Below are 26,326 nucleotides of genomic sequence, written 5' to 3'. Positions count from 1 at the left end.
CAGGCAGTGTGCCCCCGCACCACACTCTGGAGAGCCCTGCGTATTGCGGGCGGTGTAGTTGCCGTACCAGGCGGTGATACGGTGATGCTGTCTCCTGAAATTCACGATCAGCTCCTTTGTTTTGTTGACTTTGAGTGAGAGGTTATTTTCCTGGCACCACTCTCCCAGGGCCCTCACCTCCTCCCTGTAGGCTGTCTCATCATTGTTGGTAATCAGATCTACTACTGTTGTATCGTCTGCAAACTTGATGATTGAGTTGGAGGCGTGCGTGGCTACGCAGTCATGGGTGAACAGGGATTACGGGAGGGGGCTGAGCACTTAACACTGGGGCCCCACAAGGGTGAGGATCAGCGTAGTGGAGATGTTGTTTCCTACCTTCACCACCTGGTGGCAGCCCGTCAGGAAGTCCAGGACACAGTTGCACAGGGCGGTGTTTAGAGCCAGGGCCCCGAGCTTAAATGATGAGCTTGGAGGGTACAATGGTGTTGAAAGCTGAGCTGTAGTCATTGGGATAGGGCAGTGAGCAGTGCGATGGCGATTGCATCGTCTGTGGATCTATTGGGGCGGTATGCAAATTGAAGGGTGTCACGTAAGGTGGAGGTGATATGATCCTTAACTAGTCTCTCAAAGCACTTCATGTGAGTGCTACGGGGCGACAGTCATTTAGTTCAGTTACCTTTGCTTTCTTGGGTACAGGAGCAATGGTGGACAATATTGAAGCAAGTGGTGAAAGCAGACTGGGATAGAGAAGATTGAATATGTCCGTAAACACTCCAGCAAGCTGGTCTGCGCATGGATTGTTGACGGACATATTCAATGTCTCTCTATCCCAGTCTGCTGTCGCCACTACATTGGTCAGTCTAAAATTGCTTTTTTATTCTGTCTTGGAAATATATGTATTTCCTATTGGGGGTCACGTGATGCAGCGAAGCTAGGAAGAAGCGTGACCGAGAGCTCCCGATGAATCTTAAACAAACTTATCCTAAAACTTGATAACTTCACCCATACCTATTACTACACAGTAGCCAAGAGTGGTGATGTGCTACGAGATAAAGAAAAAGGCAAGGGAAGCACCCGAAACAGACCAAGAAATGACGGAGAAAGAACCTCTGACCATGGTCTCCTCGGAAACCCAAGATGGCACCATGACACCTCAGGAAGAAGCTAGGCTAGTTCACATCCTCAAACTGATCAAAGGCAATGACTCCCTCGCAACACAATTTAACTTGGAACAGCTGAACTCAGCCGATTTCATTTCAGCACAGTTGGCTGAAATCAAAAACTCCATCTCAGGTTTGACAACGACTATCAACACGCTTGGATCACAAATGGAAGAAATTGAAGAGTGCATCAGCACTGCTGAGGACAAGATAGAAGGAATGGAACTACAGAAACTGAGAAAAAACAACGTATGCCTGATGAATAAGGTCAACCATTTGGAAAACGACAGTAGGCGAATCAACATTACAAATTCTTTCCTGAGTCCCGGGAGGGTCAAACGCAGGAAGGAATTCAACCAGGTGAAAAAAAATAACTGACCTCCAAGAACATTCCCTTTGCGCTGCTTCAACCTGAAACGATGAGAATCATCCACGGCGGACAGAGAAGATTCTTCAAAACGCCCAAAGAAGTCGCAACTTTTCTCCACGGACTGCAGGCGACCGGCTCAGGACATGGTTGATTGGCTAGCGGACCGGGTTCATTTCCCTGCTAGCTGGGCTGTGTCCCACTAGTCTGCCTTATTACTTGCATATATCCGGTAGGACTGCTTTGATGGATTATACTATAGCTTACTGACAGATCAATGAGGTAAGATCCAAATATCCATGTAAACAAACTATGTTTTTACCAAAGTGACGTTGTTTTTAAGTTATTTAAAACGTCAATAAGATTTGTTAGACCTTTTCATATGGCTAAGCCATGACGTCTTATATTTAGCTTGTCAAGGTAGGTGTGTTGGGATCAGGAATCCCGTAACTGTTTTTGTCTTTCATCATATAAGGGTGTGTGAAGAATTCTCTATTTTTGTTAATTTACTGGGCTCGAGCCCTAGGTTCACGTTTGCCTTCACGTTAGAAATGTCAATTAGGAATAGCGATGCTGTAGCTCCACTACAGGTGGGATTTGTGCTTGGCGCGTTTAAGAACAGCATTTTGGGGAGGAGGGGAATTTTTTTTTTTTTTACTTTATATTACAGTAGTGTTTTGAGAGAGACCTTCGCTTTATAATATGTGTTTAACTACAGGCTCACTGAAAATAGGCAATAGAATATCCCACACCCTTATTGGACATACTCCTGACATTTGCATTTGTGTGTTGAGTGAACAATATGGCTAAGATAGTAAATCATACATCATTAAACGTTAATGGACTGAACGGACCTGTTAAACGAAAACGAGTGCTTATGTACTTGAAAAAGCTGAAGACTGACGTTGTGTTTACACAAGAAACACATCTAACAGGGCAGAACATAAAACGTTAGAGGGAATGAGTAGGACAGGTCTTTGCCTCTTTATATAACACAAAGAGACCAGGAGTAGCTGTGTTGATTAAGAAGAATTTACCCTTCTGTGTAACAAAAACAATTATTGAACCACTGGGACATTATGTAGTGCCCCATGGCAGAATGTATTCTGAATGTTGGACCTTTGTTTAATGTATTTGCACCTAATTATGATTATCATATTCAAGATATATTCCTCAATGTTACGGAATTTCACGCAACACTCTTAGTTGGGGGCGACTTTAATTAGTCTGGATCCGATTCTGGATAGATCCTCCACTAAAGCAACCTCATAGACTAAGTCAGACAAACGCAATGGACACATGGAGACCCACCCACCAAGATAGGGATTACTCATTCTACTCCTGCCCGCAGAACTTTCATACCCAGATTGATTATTTTCTCCTATCAGCACAGGTAACCCATAGAGTTGTGGAAACTGAGTATTTATGCAGAACTATATCTCAGATCATTCTCCCCTCACACTTTCTGTTTGGATGCCGGATGGAGTTCAAGGGACGGCGCCTAAACCCAACTCTTTTGAAAGAGGCAGAATTTTGTCCAAATAAAAATGTTCTGTGAAACAAACTGTCCGTCCTCTCCCAAAGGTTTTGTACTCTGTATACACTACCGGTCAAAAATTTTAGAACACCTACTCATTCAAGGGTTTTTCTTGATTTTTACTATTTTCTACATTGTAGAATATTAGTGAAGACATCGAAACTATGAAATAACACATATGGAATCGCGTAGTAACCAAAGGTCTCAAAAAGAACACCAAAAATCACCAAAAAAGACACATACCACTCATTGGTGAATAAAAAAAACTGAAATACCCTAATTACTTACAAAACTGAAAAGGCTATTCTTATAACTAGGCAAAGATATTATGAATTGGGGGAGAAAACACACAAAGTCTTGGTCTGGCAGATAAAAGCTGAGGAGAATTTGAGAACCATCAACTGTATTGAAACACAGACCGGTCAAGTATCTCACAACCCATTAGAGATTAATGATTCTTTTAAACAATACTATTTGAAGTTATACACTTCTGATGGAATGGAACCAGCAATGATGGACACATTTCTGTCTACTACTGAACTATCGCACCTCACACAGGAAGACCAAAACAAACTAGATCACCCCATTACAAAAACAGAAAAGGCAATTTCCTCTCTACAATCTGGCAAATCACCAGGAGACGATGGCTTTCACCCAGAGTTATATATATATATATTTTTTTTTTTTGTATTTTCACCCCTTTTTTCCCTCCCCAATTTCATGGTATCCAATTGGTAGTAGTTAAAGTCTTGTCTCATCGCTGCAACTCCCTACGGACTCGGGATCCCTCTGAAAACTACAGACGCTTTTGGGTTCATACAGCTCTATATCAGGTTACAAAGTCAACATGGACAAAAGTGAAATACTTCCACTTTGACTACAGCATCTGTGAACGAACAGGTCCCTTCAGACAGTCGCCACAGCGGTTCAAATATCTAGGAATCACAGTTGATAATGACTTAAGAAATTTGTACAAGCTTTAACTGCTCTGTCTTGGTTCAGAAGGGGGTGGATGACTTGAATAGATGGATAAATCTGCCTCTTACATTATTTGGGAGAACTAGCTGTATTTAAGATGAACGTTCTGCCTAAGATGATGTACCCATTTCAATCTTAACACATATCCCTACCTGAGAGTTTCTTTAAGTTCCTCAACAAGACCATAATGCATTGAACCGTAAAACTCCAAGGGATTACGGTCTAGGTCTCCGCCTACCAAATTTCAAGATGTATTACTGGGCAGCGCAAATTAGATTCATTTCAATCTTAATTGAAACTGAACCAGCCCCTTCTTGGAATCAGATGGAAATGTTTGCTCTTAATGAAGAGGTTGGGTGTAATATTACATACAAGTGGAACCAAGACTATATCAACAAAAACGAGCAATCCCTATACCATCAATTTAGTAAGATCTTGGTATGAAAATTGTAAGTTATTTGGTCTGAAACAAGACGTGTCACCAAAAACACCCCTGTGGCAAAACAGCCAAAAATGTTGAACATTGGCATGAGAAGGGGATAAGGCATGTAGAACATGGTTATATAGATGGGATACTTGTGACAAATAGCAATTATGCAATAATCTGTTATTTTCTTATGTACAGTGAAGAAACTTTCTCAGAAACACTCGATAGATTTCGACAAGTCATATCTCCAAGTATTGAACAGCTACTCCATTATAACCATGACTCATATAGATTTATATCCACAGTGTACTCATTGCTAATGCAACAACGCCCAAAACCAGATGTACATAAGTCAACAGAGCGACGGGAACCTAATTTGAATATCACAATTGATGAGAGTCTATGGTCGGACCTATGCCAAGATAGTGTGTCAGCAACCATCAACTCTAGATACAGACTTCTACATCACAACTTCCTCCACCTACTCTGACACCTCAGAGGTTACATAGATATCCCCCTGAAATATCAGAAATGGGTTTTCGATGTGAAACAACAGAAGGCACTTTTATGAATTTTCTGCATTCTACTTTTCATTTATTTATTTTTATTTCACCTTTATTTAACCAGGTAGGCAAGTAGAACAAGTTCTCATTTACAATTGCGACCTGGCCAAGATAAAGCAAAGCAGTTTGACACATACTACAACACAGAGTTACACATGGAGTAAAACAAACATATAGTCAATAATACAGTAGAACGATAAGTCTACATACAATGTGAGCCAATGAGGTGTAAATACAAATACAGCAAGTAAAACACTGGAATGGTAGATTTGCAGTGGAAGAATGTGCAAAGTAGAAATAGAAATAATGGGGTGCAAAGGAGCAAAATAAATAAATAAATAAATACAGTAGGGGAAGAGGGCTATGTACAGGTGCAGTAATCTGTGAGCTGCTCTGACAGCTGGTGTTTAAAGCTAGTGAGGGAGATAAGTGTTTCCAGTTTCAGAGATTTTGGTAGTTCGTTCCAGTCATTGGCAGCAGAGAACTGGAAGGAGAGGCGGCCAAAGGAGGAATTGGCATTGGGGGTGACCAGAGAGATACACCTGCTGGAGCGTGTGCTACAGGTGGGTGCTATGGTGACCAGTGAGCTGAGATAAGGGGGGACTTTACCTAGCAGGGTCTTGTAGATGACCTGGAGCCAGTGGGTTTGGCGACGAGTATGAAGCTTGGGCCAGCCAACGAGAGCGTACAGGTCGCAGTGGTGGGTAGTATATGGGGCTTTGGTGACAAAACGGATGGCACTGTGATAGACTGCATCCAATTTATTGAGTAGAGTGTTGGAGGCTATTTTGTAAATGACATCGCCGAAGTCGAGGATCGGTAGGATGGTGATTTTACCGATGGTATGTTTGGCAGCAATAGTGAAGGATGCTTTGTTGCGAAATAGGAAGCTGATTCTAGATTTAACTTTGGATTGGAGATGTTTGATGTGAGTCTGGAAGGAGAGTTTACAGTCTAACCAGACACCTAAGTATTTGTAGTTGTCCACATATTCTAAGTCAGAACCGTCCAGAGTAGTGATGCTGGACGGGCGGGAAGGTGCAGGAAGCGATCGGTTGAAGAGCATGCATTTAGTTTTACTTGTATTTAAGAGCAGTTGGAGGCCACGGAAGGAGAGTTGTATGGCATTGAAGCTCGTCTGGAGGGTTGTTAACACAGTGTCCAAAGAAGGGCCAGAAGTATACAGAATGGTGTCGTCTGCGTAGAGGTGGATCAGAGAATCACCAGCAGCAAGAGCGACATCATTGATGTATACAGAGAAGAGAGTCGGCCCAAGAATTGAACCCTGTGGCACTCCCATAGAGACTGCCGGAGGCCCGGACAACAGACCCTCCGATTTGACACACAGAACTCTATCAGAGAAGTAGTTGTTGAAACAGGCGAGGCAATCATTTTAGAAACCAAGGCTATCGAGTCTGCTGATGAGGATGTGGTGATTGACAGAGTCGAAAGCCTTGGCCAGGTCAATGAATATGGCTGCACAGTATTGTTTCTTATCAATGGTGGTTAAGATATCATTTAGGACCTTGAGCGTGGCTGAGGTGCACCCATGACCAGCTCTGAAACCAGATTGCATAGCGGAGAAGGTACGGTGGGATTCTAAATGGTCGGTGATCTGTTTGTTGACTTGGCTTTCAAAGACCTAAGAAAGGCAGGGTAGGATAGATATAGGTCTGTGGCAGTTTGGGTCAAGAGTGTCCCCCCCTTTGAAGAGGGGGATGACCGCAGCTGCTTTCCAATCTTTGGGAATCTCAGACGATACAAAAGAGAGGTTGAACAGGCTAGTAATAGGGGTTGCAACAATTTCGGCAGATCATTTTAGAAAGGGTCCAGATTGTCTAGCCCGGGTGATTTGTAGGGGTCCAGATTTTGCAGCTCTTTCAGAACATCAGCTGACTGGATTTGGGAGAAGGAGAAATGGGGAAGGCTTGGGCGAGTTGCTGTGGGGGGTGCAGTGCTGTTGACCGGGGTAGGGGTAGCCAGGTGGAAAACATGGCCAGCCGTAGAAAAATGCTTATTGAAATTCTCAATTATAGTGGATTTATCAGTGGTGACAGAGTTTCCTATCCTCAGTGCAGTGGGCAGCTGGGAGGTGGTGCTCTTATTCTCCATGGACTTTACACTGTCCCAGAACTTTTTTGAGTTTGTGTTGCAGGAAGCAAATTTCTGCTTGAAAAAGCTAGCCTTGGCTTTTCTAACTGCCTGTGTATATTGGTTTCTAACTTCCCTGAAAAGTTGCATATCACGTTCGATGATAATGCAGAACACCACAGGATGTTTTTGTTGGTTAAGGGCAGTCAGATCTGGAGAGAACCAAGGGCTATATCTGCTCCTGGTTCTAAAATTCTTGAATGGGACTAGTATACTTGTCAGTGTACTAAATGACAAGCCTTCTGGCATGATGTTTGTGACACTCTGGCCTTTATTATGGAGGTCCCTTTCCCACTTGACCCTGAAATATGCCTTCTGGGTAACTTCACAAATGGGGAATAACTTCAACATCAAATGTACAGACATCACCCTTGCCCCTGCAAGAAAATGTGTTGCATTGCCATGGAAATCAGATTATCCTCTCCCAATTACAAGATGGCTCTCTGAAATGAATAAGTGTAGTCATATGGAGATTACCTTTTAATTTATTTCTTAAAGCAATCAACTACTTTGTGAAAATATGGCAACCCTCCCTGGACTATATGTAAATACTTCCATTGGTAGACCGATGTAGATCGATGTAGATTGATGTAGCTATTATCTCTTTGTAATGTACTGTTTCTATTGCTTTGTGTATACGTTGGTATCTCTTGTCATTTGTCTTATTTAGTCATTATTACTTTTCAAATGTATTTATTATTTGTCATTGTTTTAGTACATTTTATATTTCGGCGGGTAGGGAGGGTTGAATGACCTTTTCTTGTAGTACTTACTCTTGCTGTATTGTATTGTTCTGCTGAATAATTGAAATAAAATCTTCAATTTTTTTTATTTCTTATTAACAAGTCATTTACGGTTTCTATATCTTTAGTTTTCCATGTAGAGTAATTTATGTGTTAATTATTTAAAGCTATCCAAGGATTGTTCCATCAGGTTGTGTTTTTAGGGAGTGATATTGGGTCTTGTGGAAGACATTTAATTTTCTTCCATATTGTTATAATGTTCTTAACGAAGCTGTTCATGTTCTTAGCTTTATCCTTAGGAAATAGACAACAATATTCTGGCTATTAACATGTGCATCTTCAGTACACTAAGTCACAAGTAAAAGCCCTGGGTGGAGAGTTGATATTCCGTTGGTTCCATTGTGCCAGGAATTCTCAATCATGTGCAACTAAAGTACTGAAAAGAAAACATACTGTGTGAACTCAGGTCAGGTCAGGTCATGATGAACATCATAGTTTGTGTTTAAGCCAAGTCACCCTGCATGACAGCTGTACTGTACCACCTAAAGCTACCAGCTGCCATGGAAGTAGAACAGGAGGGGGTCTCTGTCTCCTTCTGTACTTCCATCTATCCATCCGCAGGTGGTGAGTCAGTGGCTAATGATGTGTGTGTGTGTGTGTGTCTCTTTACTGGCTAAGTGACAGTTCTAGGACCCCCTCAACAGCAAAGAAAATAATCATTCCTGATCGCCGTTTGACCATCCACTCTCCCGCCGCTTCAAAACACGTGTTTTAAACACACACAAATGATTAGTTCTGCTCCGACATGCCAGAGATTGAGAATTACTCAGACCCGTCCAGGTACATACAGCAACACCTCCGACATGACAGGCCCTGGGGCTCCTGTCATTGTGCGCAGTCAAGACATTACACACACACATGCCCTTCCATGGCTATTTGCGCTCGAGTGTCCAATTAAGGGCTGCATCAGTTTCAGCAGACGGCACACAGCGCCTCGTGAAGTTACAGTACATACGTATGTACGTACGTGCGAGCGTGTACAGACCGAGTCCGATGGTTGTTGTGCATCTCTGTGCCACATCAGTGCATCCGTAAGGAAACACTTCCAACAACGAGTAGCGAAGATGTTCCATTCAACAATCAAACGAATGTGTGATCCTGAGAGAGCATGAACCATCACAGATATCAAGAAAGACAATTCAAGTGTGTGAGACTGAGTGCAAGCATCCGTGACAGAGAGACAGAGAATAAGAAACAATACCAATGGAGTGATAGATTGCGCTGGAAAAGAGGGTGGTATAGCTGTAAAGTCCTTTAAAAAGGTTGATGGAATTGCTAAGGACTTAAAAGGCTGCGATCATTAAGCAGCTTTTAAAAGATGCACTATGCAGAAACCGCTCCGCCATTTCCTGGTTGCTAAAATTCTATTAGTTTGCTTAATTTCAGTTTATGTGACAAAACAAGCAAGTTTAGTGCAGAGAATCATTTTATCATCTAAATTGCTGTGACATATATTTTCCATAAGCAAAAATATTGTATTTTCAGCTGTTTGAAGCTGGTGAAACAACAAACAAAAAAATTAAGAACGGGAAGCATTGAAATAGCGCACATAAAACAGATCTGCTTTCAATAAGAATGACAGCTCTATAACACACATTTCTATGTGAATATGGTCGGGTCGGCCAAAAAGTGACATATTGCAGCTTAAAGCAATATGGTTACACTTGTCTCCCTTTCTGATGGTGATGGGCCTTTTTAAGAGTTGACTAACATGGAGAGGAGAGTGAAAGGGTATTTCCTATTAGAGAAGCACTCTACACTGACAGTGAGGATAGCTAGCATGAGAACTATAAACCGTAATAGCACCACATGGGTTCACACATCCTACATTGTTCCAGTGCGCTTAGTGTCAGGGGAGAAGGATGGCTCGGTTTGTTCTGGCCCAGTCCTGTACCATCATGACTGCATTAAAGTGTCAGAACAGGGCTTTTAGCTACATTTTAATGAGGTCATCAAAGATAACTACAAGACATTATCACAGTTGAATGGCTTGCCCCTAATGTAATGTGATGAGGAAAGTTAACCCCCCCCCCCCCCCCCCCTGAGAGGCCATGACAACATCTTCACAGGGACTTTTACTAAGTCGTTGCGTGGCCATGACAACGTCTTCTCAGGGACTTTTACTAAGTCGTTGCGTGGCCATGACAACGTCTTCTCAGGGACTTTTACTAAGTCGTTGCGTGGCCATGACAACGTCTTTTCAGGGACTTTTACTAAGTCGTTGCGTGGTTGTAGCATCCAGAAGTAATGCTTCACTCACCATGTGCTCCACACGGAGTTCAAAGGGCATGGGGTTGTAGACCATCAGCTGGACCTCACACACTTCTCCCTGGACCCACTGGAACTCTGAGGAGGTAGAACAATGCATCAGAGTGAATCTCAGACCAGGAGAAACTGATGCATTACATATCTGCGCTGCAAGGGTGTATAAATGCACATGGAACACACAGACAAATATGAGTACAAGTATGTGGGTGTGTGTGGCCTAGGTTGGTCCAGAGGTCTAAGCCACAGCCGACGGCACACGTCTATGGTGTCAGCACACAGTATGTTCAATCTGGCCTACTGACCTTTCCCCAACGTCATCCCTTCTCAATCTGTTCATTAAAGTCAGAAAACAGCTTACAAATATATAATTATGTGTGTATGTGAGTAATAATATGTGAATGGGATTCAGGGATGTGTGGAACGATAAATACGGATTGTTAAGTCTATAGCTTGATTTTCAAGATGCCAGAGTATTTCCATTGCAATTAAAAACATCCTGTTTGATTAAAATAATTTCTCCGTTGTGCCGCAAGCACAGACAGACAAGTTAATAATTCATGACTTTAGTAAAGCAAATAAACATCGTTTTTTTAGTATAGATTGTTTAGTTGGCTCTCTGCAAATATGTAAATTCCGTATTCCGTGTTTCGTATTCCATTAGCCTGTGCAGAAACAGTTGATTTGAGGCAACTAAAAACCAATTACATTCAAGTGTTGTCGGTGAGAGCTGCTCAGGAAAACGTAAAGGATCTGTTTCAGGGTTCAGCGGCAGTTCAGTTGACAGAACGAGAGGAAACCAAGTTCCTCCTCTAATGACCACCGGATTATATTACTATTAGTAGACTTAAAAGATCATTAAGCAAAGCATGTGCAGTGTTTCCCCTAGGATTTGTTTTGTTCAGCAGTGGTGGCAAGGGTAGTGGGTTCATTGTTACTAGCGTTAGCGCAATGACATGCTAGCTGTTCCCATAGACTTCCAGTCATTGGGCCAATGACTATCCATTTAAAAGCGCGTCTCGGCAGAATTTGTTTTCTCCAGCATTTGCAACAATTGAATATAGTGGATTCACTGACGTGCTACATGATTATTTGTAATGTACGCATTTATCTTTATATTCCTTACAAATGACCAACATTAATCATTTGAGTCTCTAGCCAGTGCTTATCATGACCTCCTGTGGTTCACACTAACATTAAACAGGATTGTGCTATTAGAAAGTAGCTTGACAGACTATAATGAGATACAAGAGGATTTCCATTCAGCAGATCATTCACTAGCCTGTCAGGGGAGACAGAGCAGAAGTGTTATTTGGCAGTGGAGGAAGTTATCATATGAAGGGGATTCTGATATGGAGACTATAATGAAACAGGTGGGAAACAGCTCTGTTACCAAACACATTACAGTCTTCCATCTCCGCTTTGACAGTCCAATCTCTAAACGCAGCAAACAGTCTCACTAGAGGGCCTGGCTGAGCCTAAGCCACGGACAAAACGCACACGCTCTCACACACACTTCCATCTCCATTCTCTGAGCCCAGGACCTGGTGGGTTAATAGGATTTATGGAGAGTAAAGTAAACTACCGTCGTGCACCTTGGGAAATTAAAACTTTAGTCCGAAGCAAAAAGAAGGAGAAGCAGGAAGAAGGAGAAGCAGGAAGAAGGGTGTCTATATAATATAAATGGTAAAATGAGCCTCTCTCACAACCTTAGGTCTGCCTCTCAGGTGTCCTCACAGAGCCAATTACATGTGAAATATGCCTCTGAAAGAGCTGAGGAGAGCTGAGCTGCAACCTTCTCCTCGTGTCCCAAATGGCACCCTACTTCCTTTACATTGCACTTCTTCCGTAATCCCTGGTCAAAGGTACTGCAATATAAAAAGGGAATACGGTGCCATTTGGGACACAACCTAGCCTCCTAGCCTCCCTCCGTACCTCGAGGCTCCTGGCCATTCATTCATTCTAGATTAAAGAGAGAGCAGGAAGGTTCAGCACTTCAGAACCTCAGGGTGAATATTAATCATGTGCTGGAGTGTTGCTAGCCTGAGTACCAGTCTCATTAGCTGACAATCCACTCCTTGTCATTGCCAAAGAGGATGGAGCGAACAGAACAGAACAAAAGAGAGGAGGCTCTGCAGATGTTGGTTCTACTGAATGCTGACCTAGAGCACACCCACCACTCTCAGTAATATGCTGTGTTGAATAATGCATCCACACGATAGCCGGCTGGCCTGGGCAATGGAGCATAAAACATGCATGTGAAATAGAGAAAGCCTGCAGTGGGACGGTGATATATTCAAACAACCATTTATACAGTGTGTTATACAGTGTGTGTGTGTGTGTGGGTCACACGGAGGGAATAACTACACTAACTGGAAGGATTTTGCTGCCTGTAATGTCTCTTTGATATCAAACAGATTCCAGTACAACAACTCACACTCTACTAAGACATCATTGATTTTCACTCACACTACCAAAGATTCAGCACCTGTAAGAAGCTGGCTGGGTATGTTGAGGCCAGGGTTGAGGCCAGGGTCATTACAATTCAGTCAATTCAGACAGAAGAGACAGAAAGAAACACCCCACTTCTCTTTTTCAGTTTGCTCATCTATTTATTTTTTAACCTTTATTTAACTAGGGGGCAGAACGACAGATGTGTACCTTGTCAGCTTGGGGGTTTGATCTTGCAACCTTTCGGATACTAGTCCAACGCTCTAACCACTAGGCTACGCTGCCGTCCTATTGGCACCTTAGTTGAAAAGCGTATTAGAGTATTGATTACCAAAGGTAGTACAACTCCTACTAGAGTATTGATTACCAAAGGTAGTACAACTCCTACTAGAGTATTGATTACCAAAGGTAGTACAACTCCTACTAGAGTATTGATTACCAAAGGTAGTACAACTCCTACTAGAGTACTGATTACCAAAGGTAGTACAACTCCTACTAAAGTACTGATTATCAAAGGTAGTACAACTCCTACTAAAGTACTGATTATCAAAGGTAGTACAACTCCTACTAGAGTACTGATTACCAAAGGTAGTACAACTCCTACTGGAGTATTGATTACCAAAGGTAGTACAACTCCTACTAGAGTATTGATTACCAAAGGTAGTACAAATCCTACTAGAGTATTGATTACCAAAGGTAGTACAACTCCTACTAGAGTATTGATTACCAAAGGTAGTACAACTCCTACTAGAGTACTGATTACCAAAGGTAGTACAACTCCTACTAGAGTACTGATTATCAAAGGTAGTACAACTCCTACTAGAGTACTGATTACCAAAGGTAGTACAACTCCTACTGGAGTATTGATTACCAAAGGTAGTACAACTCCTACTGGAGTATTGATTACCAAAGGTAGTACAACTCCTACTAAAGTACTGATTACCAAAGGTAGTACAACTCCTACTAGAGTACTGATTACCAAAGGTAGTACAACTCCTACTAGAGTACTGATTACCAAAGGTAGTACAACTCCTACTAGAGTACTGATTACCAAAGGTAGTACAACTACTACTAAAGTACTGATTATCAAAGGTAGTACAACTCCTACTGGAGTATTGATTACCAAAGGTAGTACAACTACTACTAAAGTACTGATTACCAAAGGTAGTACAACTCCTACTAGAGTACTGATTACCAAAGGTAGTACAACTCCTACTAGAGTACTGATTACCAAAGGTAGTACAACTACTACTAAAGTATTAATTACCAAAGTGCTGATGAAACCGTGTGTAAACTGTTAGCCGGTTGTGTTTAGGACTATAGCAGAGCAGATGATTGAGAGGACGGATCCATATGCACACACACTAGGAACTACGTTATTGCTGGGTCGTGCTGAGAAAGCAGGCACAGTGCATTACAGAGGGCAAACACACACATGCAGGCACACACACACACACACACACACACAGTGGGTCAGCGCGTTAGCAGGGGGGGCAAACAAACTAACAGTTGCCTTGATTCTGACGGTCTAACCACCATCACACACACAAAATAAATGTTCAGTCGATTCACCTCCTCAGGCCCACATTCATACAGTGATGGATCACAGTGAGTGAATCTGGCACCCTGGCCTGCTATGGATGTAATGCTGTATCTATCATTGCCTGCGGATGTAGGCTGACTCATCACTACTCGTTCAGTTTCCTGGTGAAACTAAATCAAACACTGTCTCGTCAAACCTACAGTAAATATTTACTAGTAGAGTAAGCCTGTTGGCGTGGTTTGAAAAGAGACAATTGTTCTGCAGTGGAAGGCAAACCTGAGTTCAACCTGCTGGTGTCAATGCCCCATCACATCGTATCCCGGAGCAGAGAGAAGGCTTTAGAGCTCTCATGTGAGGAGCAAAACCACACCGTTAGATAAAATAGGACTGTTGCCTAAGGATAGCAGGCTTTATATACAGTCATTTCCATTTCAACAGAGTCCATTTCAGTACAGCTACTGAGCTCCATAGATACAACAGAATGCAGCTACCGATTCCTGTAGTGACAAGAAAAATGATTCAAATGATGTAAAACTAATAGAGGAATAAACATCTAAAGATTTGAGGAGATTTGTGAGTTTCATAAAAAGTCCCTCCCTCCCGGCTCCCTCCCTTCCTGCTCCCTCTATCACCCTCCCGCTCCCTCCATACCCATCTCGCGCCCCCTACCCCCCTCCGTCTCGCGCTCCCTCTCCCTCGCTCCGTCCCCCTCGCTCCGTCTCGGTGTCTCTGTCCCTCTGACCCTAACCCCCAACCTAACCCTTATCCCTAACCTAAAAATGCCTTTTTTCTTGTAGGGACCGGCAAAATGTTCCCATTTTTCAGATTTTTCTTTGGTTTACTATCCTTGTGAGAACTTCTGGGCCCCACAAGGATAGTAAAACCAAACACACACACGTATCTCCTTGTATGCGTATATACTGCTGAAACAGATATTAGAGGCATAAACATAATGGATACAGGGAGACTTAGAAGTTCTTAAAACTGAGTCTGAGAGCAATTATGTGCAAAACAATCTCCCTGTTCCAGAAATCCTCTGTTTTATGGCTCAGCACCAATCTGCTTTATAGAACATCATAAACAGTACGGCACAGCTAGGAAATACACACAGATATTATTCTGTGCTGGAGGTGCGCGCACACACACACACACACACACATTCCACTGAGCAACAAGCATCAAGCAGCTCATTCCAAAAGTAGGTTCCTGACTAGCTTTCTGACTAGTTAATTGATAGTAAATTAGCCCGGTTTTAGGGACAACTCTGAGCTTTATAAGTATATGAAGTGGCTGCGTGACCTGTATTTACTCTGCCCACCAGGAAGCCTTTTCCCCCTTTCTAAACCTCTTAACATTCTGTGCATGTGTTGTTTTGCTCCAGTGTAATATCCCTGTAGACAGGGCATGTTAAATAAAAACGTTTTAGTTAGAAGGCTACAAAAACACTGAGGTTTTCCCCTAAAAATGTCCTGGCCTCTGGCAGTATTAAATATATACGTCCGTCTCTGGTGACAGACTTTTTAACGTAAATGTTAATGTCTGTCTGCCGACTCCACTTGATTTGATTCGGGGCTCTGAGATTAATGGCAGTTAAGAGAAAGTCATGAGGGAGACTGATGAGACCAAGGCTGTGGAAACCTCTTCGGCACTGAAAGCTTTGATTCTCAGCTAATCCAGACAGCTATGATGCATTATAATACATTCTATCGAAAATCAAACTGCATAAAACAAAAGTTAACGTTGTTTAATTTTCTGCAACGAAGCAAAACTGAAAACTAAAATAGGAATTGATTTGTTAGAAAGGAAACAAAACTCAGTTTGTGTCAGCAGATTATACTATAATAATAAATCAGGGTGGAGGGAGGGGGGAGGGGGGGGCAGGGCCCTGCAGGTGAGCAGGGTGGTATTGATCGGTTCAGTGTTCCTTATTAGAAGCGGTAGCAACAGAGATAACGCCCTTCCCAGCGTGAAGGAACATGTCTTCAGACTCAGAGGTACGTGCCCGAATCAACGACAACGTACAGAGGATATTTCTGACTCAATTCCTCAAGCTCTATTCGTACTCCAGTCTCTGGATTTAATGAGCTTAAGAAATTACATTTTGACAACTTGTATCTGGCCCTCGCAAAATTAGAGACTTTGTCTCAAAACCACGCCTACACAACTAACCTAACACCATACATTACACTACATCACACAAACTTCTCAAGACATTGCTGCTCCAATATTCAGCCAAAGGTTGAGTGTGTTCCATGTCTGAGATCACATAACACACTAAAAGTGATGTACCGGTGACAGAATGAAACAATGGGTTTCTTGTCAGAATAAGAAGAGTGACTCATATCATAGCCAAGGGATGTTACACCTTCCTTTGGCCCCTTTGTTTGGCAATTCATTACAGAAGCATATTCATTCAAAATTGGGGGCCTGTTAAGATAATACTCCTCGTTTACATGGGCAGTCTGACAGGAGAGTGGGCACAATGAAACACACACACACACACACACACACACACACACACACACACACACACACACACACACACACACACACACAGAGAGAGCCTGAAGGGAGAGGAGTAGGCAGGAAGCCACAATTAAATAAAACCAATGAATTTTAGATAACACTGAAAGCACTTTATCCATCAAATAGATATTTAAATGTATTTGTTATTGTTTGTTTGTTCTCCGGTGGCAACTGTCAATCCTGTTAGTCTGGGAGCGAAGATATTCCCCTGATAAATCAGCTGTGGAAGGAGACAACGCTATCCTACAACTCAGTGTCCCTGATGTTTAATGATACTCTGTTCAATATAGGCTGCATGACGAAAGAACAAGCCGTTAGGAAAGTAATAAGGAAGGACTGCCAAACAGTGGTGTAAAGTACTTAAGTAGTACTTTAAAGTATTTTTACTTAAGTAGTTTTTTGGGGGCATCTGGTACTTGGGGGCATCTTGCATCTGGTACTTTACTATTTATATTTTTGACAACTTTTACTTCACTACATTCCTTAAGAAAATATTGTACTTTTTACTCCATACATTTTCCTTGACACCCAAAAGTACCTGTTACATTTTGAATGCTTAACAGGACAAGAAATTTGTCAATTTCATAAACTTATCAAGAGAACATCCCTGGTCATCCCTACTGCCTCTGATCTGGTGGACTCACTAAACACAAATGCTTTGTTTGTAAATCATGTCTAAGTGTTGGAGTGTGCCCCTGGCTTTCCATAACTTTTTTTTAAAAACAAGAAAATGGTGCCATCTGGTTTGCTTAATGAGGAATTTGAAATGATTTATACTTTTACTTTTGATACTAAAGTATATTTTAAACCAAATACTTTTAGACTTTTACTTGAGAATAATTTTACTGGGTGACTTTTACTTGAGAATAATTTTACTGGGTGACTTTTACTTGAGTCATTTTCTATGAAGGCATCTTTACTTTTACTCAAGTATGACAATTGGGAACTTTTCCCACCACTGCTGCCAAATGATTGAACCTAAAAGATGAGGCCTCAGACTCCAGCACAGTATCTGAGCACAGATGACATCACACCAAGACAGGACACAGCTATACTCAAAAGGGAGATTACAACGAACGAACAGTGAATAGAGAAAGATGGAATGGATTTCAGGTACATTGAAAAGATGAAATAACACTTCTAACAACAGCCATTGTGCTGAGTCCATCTGATCTGATTTAGCACTGTAGCAGAGAGAGAGTTCACTCCTTGGACTCTATAAGAAGCCAGAGTAGAACTCATCCTGAAAAGCCATGTGTCACAATCATGAGAAAGTCTGCCAAAACTGAGTTAAGATCCCCCCCAAACAAAATGGAAACAAGTGAATGTTCATGAACAACGAGACAACGAGAGCAGAGAGAGAGAGAGCAGAGAGAGAGAGAGAGCAGAGAGAGAGAGCGAGCAGAGAGAGAGAGCGAGCAGAGAGAGAGCGAGCAGAGAGAGAGCGAGCAGAGAGCGAGCGAGCAGAGAGCGAGCAGAGAGCGAGCAGAGAGAGAGCGAGCAGAGAGAGAGAGAGCAGAGAGAGCGAGCAGAGAGAGAGAGAGGAGAGAGCAGAGAGAGAGCAGAGAGAGAGAGAGGCGAGAGCAGAGAGAGAGAGAGGCGAGAGCAGAGAGAGAGCAGAGAGAGGAGAGAGCAGAGAGAGAGAGAGGAGAGAGCAGAGAGAGAGCGAGCGAGCAGAGAGAGCGAGCGAGCAGAGAGAGCGAGCGAGCAGAGAGAGAGAGCGAGCAGAGAGAGAGCGAGCAGAGAGAGAGCGAGCAGAGAGAGAGCGAGCAGAGAGCGAGCGAGCAGAGAGAGAGAGCGAGCGAGCAGAGAGACAGCGAGCGAGCAGAGAGAGAGAGCGAGCGAGCAGAGAGACAGCGAGCGAGCAGAGAGACAGCGAGCGAGCGAGCAGAGAGAGAGCGAGCGAGCAGAGAGCGAGCGAGCGAGCAGAGAGAGAGCGAGCGAGCGAGCAGAGAGAGAGCGAGCGAGCGAGCAGAGAGAGAGCGAGCGAGCGAGCAGAGAGAGAGAGAGCGAGCGAGCAGAGAGAGAGAGAGAGCGAGCAGAGAGAGAGAGAGCGAGAGAGAGAGCAGAGAGAGAGAGCGAGCAGAGAGAGAGAGCGAGCAGAGAGAGAGAGAGAGAGAGAGCAGAGCGAGAGAGCGAGCAGAGAGAGAGAGCGAGCAGAGAGAGAGAGAGAGAGAGAGCAGAGCGAGAGAGAGAGAGAGAGAGAGCAGAGCGAGAGAGAGAGAGCGAGCAGAGCGAGAGAGAGAGCGAGCAGAGAGAGGGAGAGCGAGCAGAGAGAGGGAGAGCGAGCAGAGAGAGAGAGAGCGAGCGAGCAGAGAGAGAGAGAGCGAGCAGAGAGAGAGAGCAAGCAGAGAGAGAGAGCGAGCAGAGAGAGAGAGCGAGCAGAGAAAGAGAGCGAGCAGAGAAAGAGAGCGAGCAGAGAGAGAGAGCAAAGAGAGAGAGCGAGCAGAGAGAGAGAGAGCGAGCAGAGAGAGAGAGAGCGAGCAGAGAGAGAGAGCAGAGAGAGAGAGGAGAGAGCAGAGAGAGCAGAGAGAGAGAGCAGAGAGAGAGAGCAGAGAGAGAGAGAGCAGAGAGAGAGAGAGCAGAGAGAGAGAGCAGAGAGAGAGAGCAGAGAGAGAGAGAGCAGAGAGAGAGAGAGCAGAGAGAGAGAGAGCAGAGAGAGAGAGAGCAGAGAGAGCGAGCGAGCAGAGAGAGCGAGCGAGCAGAGAGAGAGAGCGAGCAGAGAGAGAGAGCGAGCAGAGAGAGAGAGCGAGCAGAGAGAGCGAGCAGAGAGAGAGAGCGAGCGAGCTCATAGAGAGAGAGAGAGAGCGAGCGAGCAGAGAGAGAGAGAGAGCGAGCGAGCAGAGAGAGAGAGCGAGCGAGCGAGCAGAGAGAGAGAGAGAGCGAGCAGAGAGAGAGAGCGAGCAGAGAGAGAGAGCGAGCGAGCAGAGAGAGAGAGCGAGCGAGCAGAGAGAGAGAGAGAGAGCGAGCAGAGAGAGAGAGAGCGAGCGAGCAGAGAGAGAGAGAGCGAGCGAGCAGAGAGAGAGCGAGCGAGCAGAGAGAGAGAGAGCGAGCAGAGAGAGAGAGAGCGAGCAGAGAGAGAGAGAGCGAGCTCAGAGAGAGAGAGAGAGCGAGCAGAGAGAGAGAGCGAGCGAGCTCATAGAGACAGAGCGAGCTCAGAGAGAAAGAGAGAGCGAGCAGAGAGAGAGAGCGAGCTCAGAGAGAGAGAGAGAGCGAGCAGAGAGAGAGAGCGAGCAGAGAGAGAGAGAGAGCGAGCAGAGAGAGAGAGAGAGCAAGCAGAGAGAGAGAGTAGAGAGAGAGAGAGAGCAGAGAGAGAGAGAGCAGAGAGAGAGAGTGAGCAGAGAGAGAGAGTGAGCAGAGAGAGAGAGTTAGCAGAGAGAGCAGAGAGAGAGAGCAGAGAGAGAGAGCAGAGAGAGAGAGCAGAGAGAGAGGAGAGAGCAGAGAGAGAGGAGAGAGCAGAGAGAGGAGAGAGCAGAGAGAGAGAGAGCAGAGAGAGAGAGCAGAGAGCAGAGAGAGAGAGAGAGAGAGAGCAGAGAGAGAGCAGAGAGAGAGAGCAGAGAGCAGAGAGCAGAGAGAGAGAGAGAGAGAGAGAGAGCAGAGAGAAGAGAGCAGAGAGCAGAGAGAGAGAGAGAGGAGAGAGAGCAGAGAGCAGAGAGAGAGCAGAGAGAGCAGAGAGCAGAGAGAGAGCAGAGAGAGCAGAGAGAGCGAGAGAGCAGAGAGAGAGAGAGCAGAGAGCAGAGAGCAGAGCGAGAGAGAGCAGAGAGAGAGAGAGCAGAGAGAGAGAGAACAGAGAGAGAGCGCAGAGAAATGCAAGGAGCTCCTGGTTTAATTATGGAATTAGTCAAGCGTGTATAGAGGATGATTTTACTCCATCACGTTATTTATAGATGTTAAAACTGTTTTACTTCGACATGGCAACTTCAGAAGGTGTGTGTGTGTGTGTGTGTGTGTGTGTGTGTGTGTGTGTGTGTGTGTGTGTGTGTGTGTGTGTGTGTGTGTGTGTGTGTGTGTGTGTGTGTGTGCCCACCTATCTTCTTGTTGCGCTCCTCTCCTCTGGTGTGCATGATGATGGGAGAGTAGATGAAGGGACTCTTGGTGGACATGTTGTTTTCCAGGAGGCCTTTCTGTTTGTGGGGGCGCAGGCTGACGGGCAGATCCAGCAGCTTCACTGATCTGGAGGGAGGAACCAATTCATCAATCAAATTTGTCTTATAAAGCCCTTTTCACATTAGCAGAGGTCACAAAGTGCTTTACAGATACCCAGCCAAAAATCCCAAAGAGCAAGCAATGCAGATGCAGAAGCACAGTGGCTAGGAAAAACTCCCTAAAAAGGCAGAAACCTAGTAAGAAAACCTAGAGAGAAACTGGGCTCTGATGGGTGGCCAGTCCTCTTCCGGCTGTGCTGGGTGGAGATTTAAGAGTACATGTGGCCATTAAGGCCAGGTCGTTTGTCAAGACGTTTGTCAAGAGACGGGAGATGGAGGCTGAGACAGATAAACAGTTTGTTTTATCTCAACATGTCCATTAAAGGGCCAGAGAGAGAAAATTAGATGGATTTTGGCATGGTGACCTGAGCCAATCTCTCTCACACACACACACACACACACCTCTGCCAATCATATGGTGCATTTCATCCTGAGATTCTTAGCCCAGATCATTTAATGAGCAAAGCATTCTGGGGGTGTGAATTGGAGCTAGTGGACACAGCACTTATCACCTCTCTGAGAAGCCAGGCATTCCTCTATCTCTCCTGGCTCTACTAATGGCCCTGCCACCACAGAAAGAGGGGAGATGGATACAGAAAAGATAGAAACCAGAGAGAAAAAGTGAATATAAAGATGGACAGCATTCTGAGTGGTGTTTTGAGTGTACGTACTGTAACCTAAACACTAAGTTGCCTTTAAAAAGTGCACAATACTATTTCTGTCAAGACTAACCTGGCTAAATGAAATAATTAACTTAAATGCATCAATAAAAAATGGCCAACTCAAACAGAATCAACTCTTCAGCTCTTTTCAACAGCCAAGCATGGACCACTAAACATGGTGCCGCAAAAACAACAGAGCCCCAGACTAGCCAAGCCAGGCCTAATATTCAACAGAGCCCCAGACTAGCCAAGCCAGGCCTAATATTCAACAGAGCCCCAGACTAGCCAAGCCAGGCCTAATATTCAACAGAGCGCTAGACTAGCCAACCCAGGCCTAATATTCAACAGAGCCCCAGACTAGCCAAGCCAGGCCTAATATTCAACAGAGCCCCAGACTAGCCAAGCCAGGCCTAATATTCAACAGAACCCCAGACCTGCCAAGCCAGGCCTAATATTCAACAGAGCGCTAGACTAGCCAACCCAGGCCTAATATTCAACAGAGCCCCAGACTAGCCAAGCCAGGCCTAATATTCAAATTCAACAAAGCCCCAGACTAGCCAAGCCAGGCCTAATATTCAACAGAGCCCCAGACTAGCCAAGCCAGGCCTAATATTCAACAGAGCCCCAGACTAGCCAAGCCAGGCCTAATATTCAACAGAGCCCCAGACTAGCCAAGCCAGGCCTAATATTCAACAGAGCCCCAGACTAGCCAAGCCAGGCCTAATATTCAACAGAGCCCCAGACTAGCCAAGCCAGGCCTAATATTCAACAGAGCCCCAGACTAGCCAAGCCAGGCCTAATATTCAACAGAGCCCCAGACTAGCCAAGCCAGGCCTAATATTCAACAGAGCCCCAGACTAGCCAAGCCAGGCCTAATATTCAACAAAGCCCCAGACTAGCCAAGCCAGGCCTAATATTCAACAGAGCGTCAGACTAGCCAAGCCAGGCCTAATATTCAACAGAGCCCCAGACTAGCCAAGCCAGGCCTAATATTCAACAGAGCCCCAGACTAGACAAGCCAGGCCTAATATTCAACAGAGCCCCAGACTAGCCAAGCCAGGCCTATTTAACAGTGGTGTTCATTTCTGTTTATACGACTGACTTTTACTGAAACGTAAATGAGTCATATTTCACCACAAATACATTTACAAGTAGATGCTTCTGTAAATCAGTGTCATGTAAAATGTGCACTTAGATCTCAAACAGCTATAACTCTGTTCTGACCAGGAGGGAGGAGAAGAGCTACATTTCAGTCATTACACCATCGTCAGAAATACCTGACATTGTTGAGAGGGAGGAAAATATTGTCTGTTGATTAATCACGCCACTCACGCAGTTACTCGATGTTAGAACAGTGTCGTAACTATGACGAGTTCATTGGTACATTGATTAGATCAATCAGAATATGACAGTTCAGACACCAGGGTTGTGTTCATTAGGGCACACCGCAGCAAAATGTTTTGCAATGGAAAAGGAGCGTCAGATCGTACACCCCCATTTCTCTCCGTTTCAGAGCATTTTATTTCATTTTGTGCCTAATGAAGACGACCCAGAGCACTCACAGCCTTTGACTGACTTCCCTAACAACTGTTGATGAAAAAAGAGCGTTAGAAATATGATTGATTGACTTACCTGATGATGGGTAGCTTGGTGAAGGCTACAGGGGGCAGTTTGAGTCCATCAGGCAGGGTGAGAACCTCCATTCCCCCTGGACATTTGGACGTGTAGTTCTCTAGACTCTGAGTCACCTCCTTCTTCTCTGTGGACCAGGGGAGGAGTCGGGTGGGAAAAGCACAGCACGTTATTGAGTCAGTCTGACCATTTCAAGTCACCAGGGGAAAAACATGTCTACAAAGACAAAATAAAGTTTTTTTTTTTAGGGCTGACCCCATTTAGTCGACTGGTCGATTGTTTGGTCGACCTACATTTTAGTCGAGCAGTACCAAAAAAAATATTCTAATCATGGTGTACAAGGCGCCTGTCTGAGTGGACTGATCCATTGTGGAGGCCGTGGGGATGGCACAGTCCATCACCAAGACGTGTGCTACTGAAATTGTATATAGTTATATTACATAGGACCAATGGTGCAACACTAATAAAAAAATATTATTTTATAACAAAATGTGCTTTCTCCCACATTGGATAACGGTCGATGTCCGCAGTTCTGAAACATCAGTGTGCTGTTGATGTGGCACCGATTCCTATACCATGTTGCCACAGTATGTGCATAATAGCAAAGTTAACCATCATATTGGTGTTGAGAACAATGCGGCGGAGGCAGCAACTGAGAGGAGAGAAACCAGCCCTTTCCTTAAACGTCTAAGAAAAGTGAGGAGCGGAAACGCCAACTTAATTAGGTCTAGAATCAATAGTCTAACTGTTAAAATGGGCCTGTTAAAATCAGCCATATACACTGCTCAAAAAAATAAAGGGAACACTTAAACACAATGTAACTCCAAGTCAATCATACTTCTGTGAAATCAAACTGTCCACTTAGGAAGCAACACTGATTGACAATAAATGTCACATGCTGTTGTGCAAATGGAATAGACAAAAGGTGGAAATTATAGGCAATTAGCAAGACACCCCCAAAAAAGGAGTGATTCTGCAGGTGGTGACCACAGACCACTTCTCAGTTCCTATGCTTCCTGGCTGATGTTTTGGTCACTTTTGAATGCTGGCGGTGCTCTCACTCTAGTGGTAGCATGAGACGGAGTCTACAACCCACACAAGTGGCTCAGGTAGTGCAGTTCATCCAGGATGGCACATCAATGCGAGCTGTGGCAAAAAGGTTTGCTGTGTCTGTCAGCGTAGTGTCCAGAGCATGGAGGCGCTACCAGGAGACAGGCCAGTACATCAGGAGACGTGGAGGAGGCCGTAGGAGGGCAACAACCCAGCAGCAGGACCGCTACCTCCGCCTTTGTGCAAGGAGGTGCACTGCCAGAGCCCTGCAAAATGACCTCCAGCAGGCCACAAATGTGCCTTGACTTGGAGTTACATTGTGTTGTTTAAGTGTTCCCTTTATTTTTTTGAGCAGTGTATATTTACAGAAATAAGACAAGTCCTGCTTCTGTTTGAGTCTTGTTTAATAGCCTACCGATTCCGTGAGCACCAAGCCTCAGCAACCAACACATGTTGGATAAACAATTTCACAAATTCAGCGTTTTTTAAATCTTTGCTATGCTGTAATAAAGGCTTTACACTTTATAATATTAATATTATAACAATAATGAATGTCATAATCATTAGCAGGCTTAGTATAGCAGCCTTGTATAAGCACCATCGAGCTGTAGGCCAAAGAGCACATCCTGTTGAGTCTTAATAGTTAATACCTAAGTTAATACGTAACTCACTTAGGCCTGTATTTCAAATCAAATCTAATTTTATTGGTCACATACACATGGTGTTGCGAATTTTGCGAAATACTTACGCTTCTAGTTCCGACAATGCAGCAATATCTACCAAGTAATAAAGAATTCCACAACAAAAACCTAACACACACACATCTAAGTAGAGAAATGGAATAAGAATGCATAAATATATGGATGAGCAATGACAGAGCGGCATAGGCTAAGATGCAAGAGATGGTATAGAATACAGTATATACATATGAGATGAGTAATGCAAGATATGTAAACATTATTTAAGTGGCAGTATTAAAGTGAATAGTGTTCCATTATTAAAGTGGCCAATGATTTCAAGTTTGTACATTTCAATAATTATATACTTATATATAGTAGGCTACTCTATCAATCAATAATTCATTCATTTGTTCCTGTCAACACACAACACGAGTCATTCATTCAAATACAATCAAGCATTTTCATTTTAAAATAAAGCAACCCTTGAATAATTAGCGCAAACAACAAATAAAACCGTTCCTTTTTGGAAATTGCATTCACCAATTAATGCACGTATTTAGTCTTTGCTGTAATAAAGGCTTTACAGAAAGAAAAAACATTGTAAAAGACTTCCTGGTATGCTTAGAATTTATTTAGTGTCGTTTACATTGTTCCAAACTGTAAAAAAGACATTGTAATCTAACAGCAGCTGTTAGTCACATAAAATGCTCTCAGTGTTTGAGCCTTACCTTCCTTTTCTTCATCTCCAGTATTTTCCACAACTTGTTAAGTTTATTTGTCACATCGGACTTCCCCTTTACCTCCTGAACAACCAGTAAACATTCCCCCGTTTCAAGTTCGTCACATGACAGCATAATGGATGCAGATGACGCGTTACGGTGTTCTGAGTTTGTTATAACCAATGTATTGATGTGATTATGATATGCTATAGGTCAGGCCCTATTGGTCACGTGCATGCAATGCATAGGGTTGAGGGAATAAGGAATGTTTTTCATAAACAAAATGAGGAATTTCAGTAACAGAACTTTTCAGTCAGAAATGGCTTTAATTATGTTGCAGGTTCAACAACATGGACAGCGCGATAAACAATGTTGAAGTTCTATAGTGGTCACTGCAGAGTGGAGGAGGAGAGAGTCAGCAGGTGCTAGTCAGTCACCTTTTTTTAAACACAGCGCAGCAAGTCTGAGCACAATCAAATCAATTGCAGTCGGACTCTAGTCCTCTGTGTGTCATAATTATTTCATCAAACAGTGCGCTTACAAGCATCAGCCAAGCTCAGTGGATATAGTTGATTTGATTAAAACACATAGGATGGGTCTATATTTG

The 26,326-nt window shown here is 43.7% G+C and overlaps 1 protein-coding gene across 1 annotated transcript in view; it reads right to left on the bottom strand.

Moving 5' to 3' along the window:
- Window positions 1-26,326, bottom strand: part of trappc9 (trafficking protein particle complex 9) — a 293,236-nt gene that overhangs the window by 239,689 nt on the left and 27,221 nt on the right. The window contains exons 11-13 of the mRNA XM_038966127.1: window positions 23,271-23,397; window positions 20,799-20,944; window positions 10,247-10,332 (exon numbers count right to left, since the gene is read on the bottom strand). Coding sequence (XP_038822055.1) covers window positions 10,247-10,332; window positions 20,799-20,944; window positions 23,271-23,397 — 359 coding nt within the window. The remainder of the gene's footprint in view (window positions 1-10,246; window positions 10,333-20,798; window positions 20,945-23,270; window positions 23,398-26,326) is intronic.

The sequence above is a fragment of the Salvelinus namaycush genome, chromosome 27 (genome assembly GCF_016432855.1).
Source record: "Salvelinus namaycush isolate Seneca chromosome 27, SaNama_1.0, whole genome shotgun sequence".
Lineage (NCBI taxonomy): Eukaryota > Metazoa > Chordata > Actinopteri > Salmoniformes > Salmonidae > Salvelinus > Salvelinus namaycush.
Note: the sequence above shows the minus strand (reverse complement) of the source record. Positions and strands in the feature narration are given on the sequence as shown.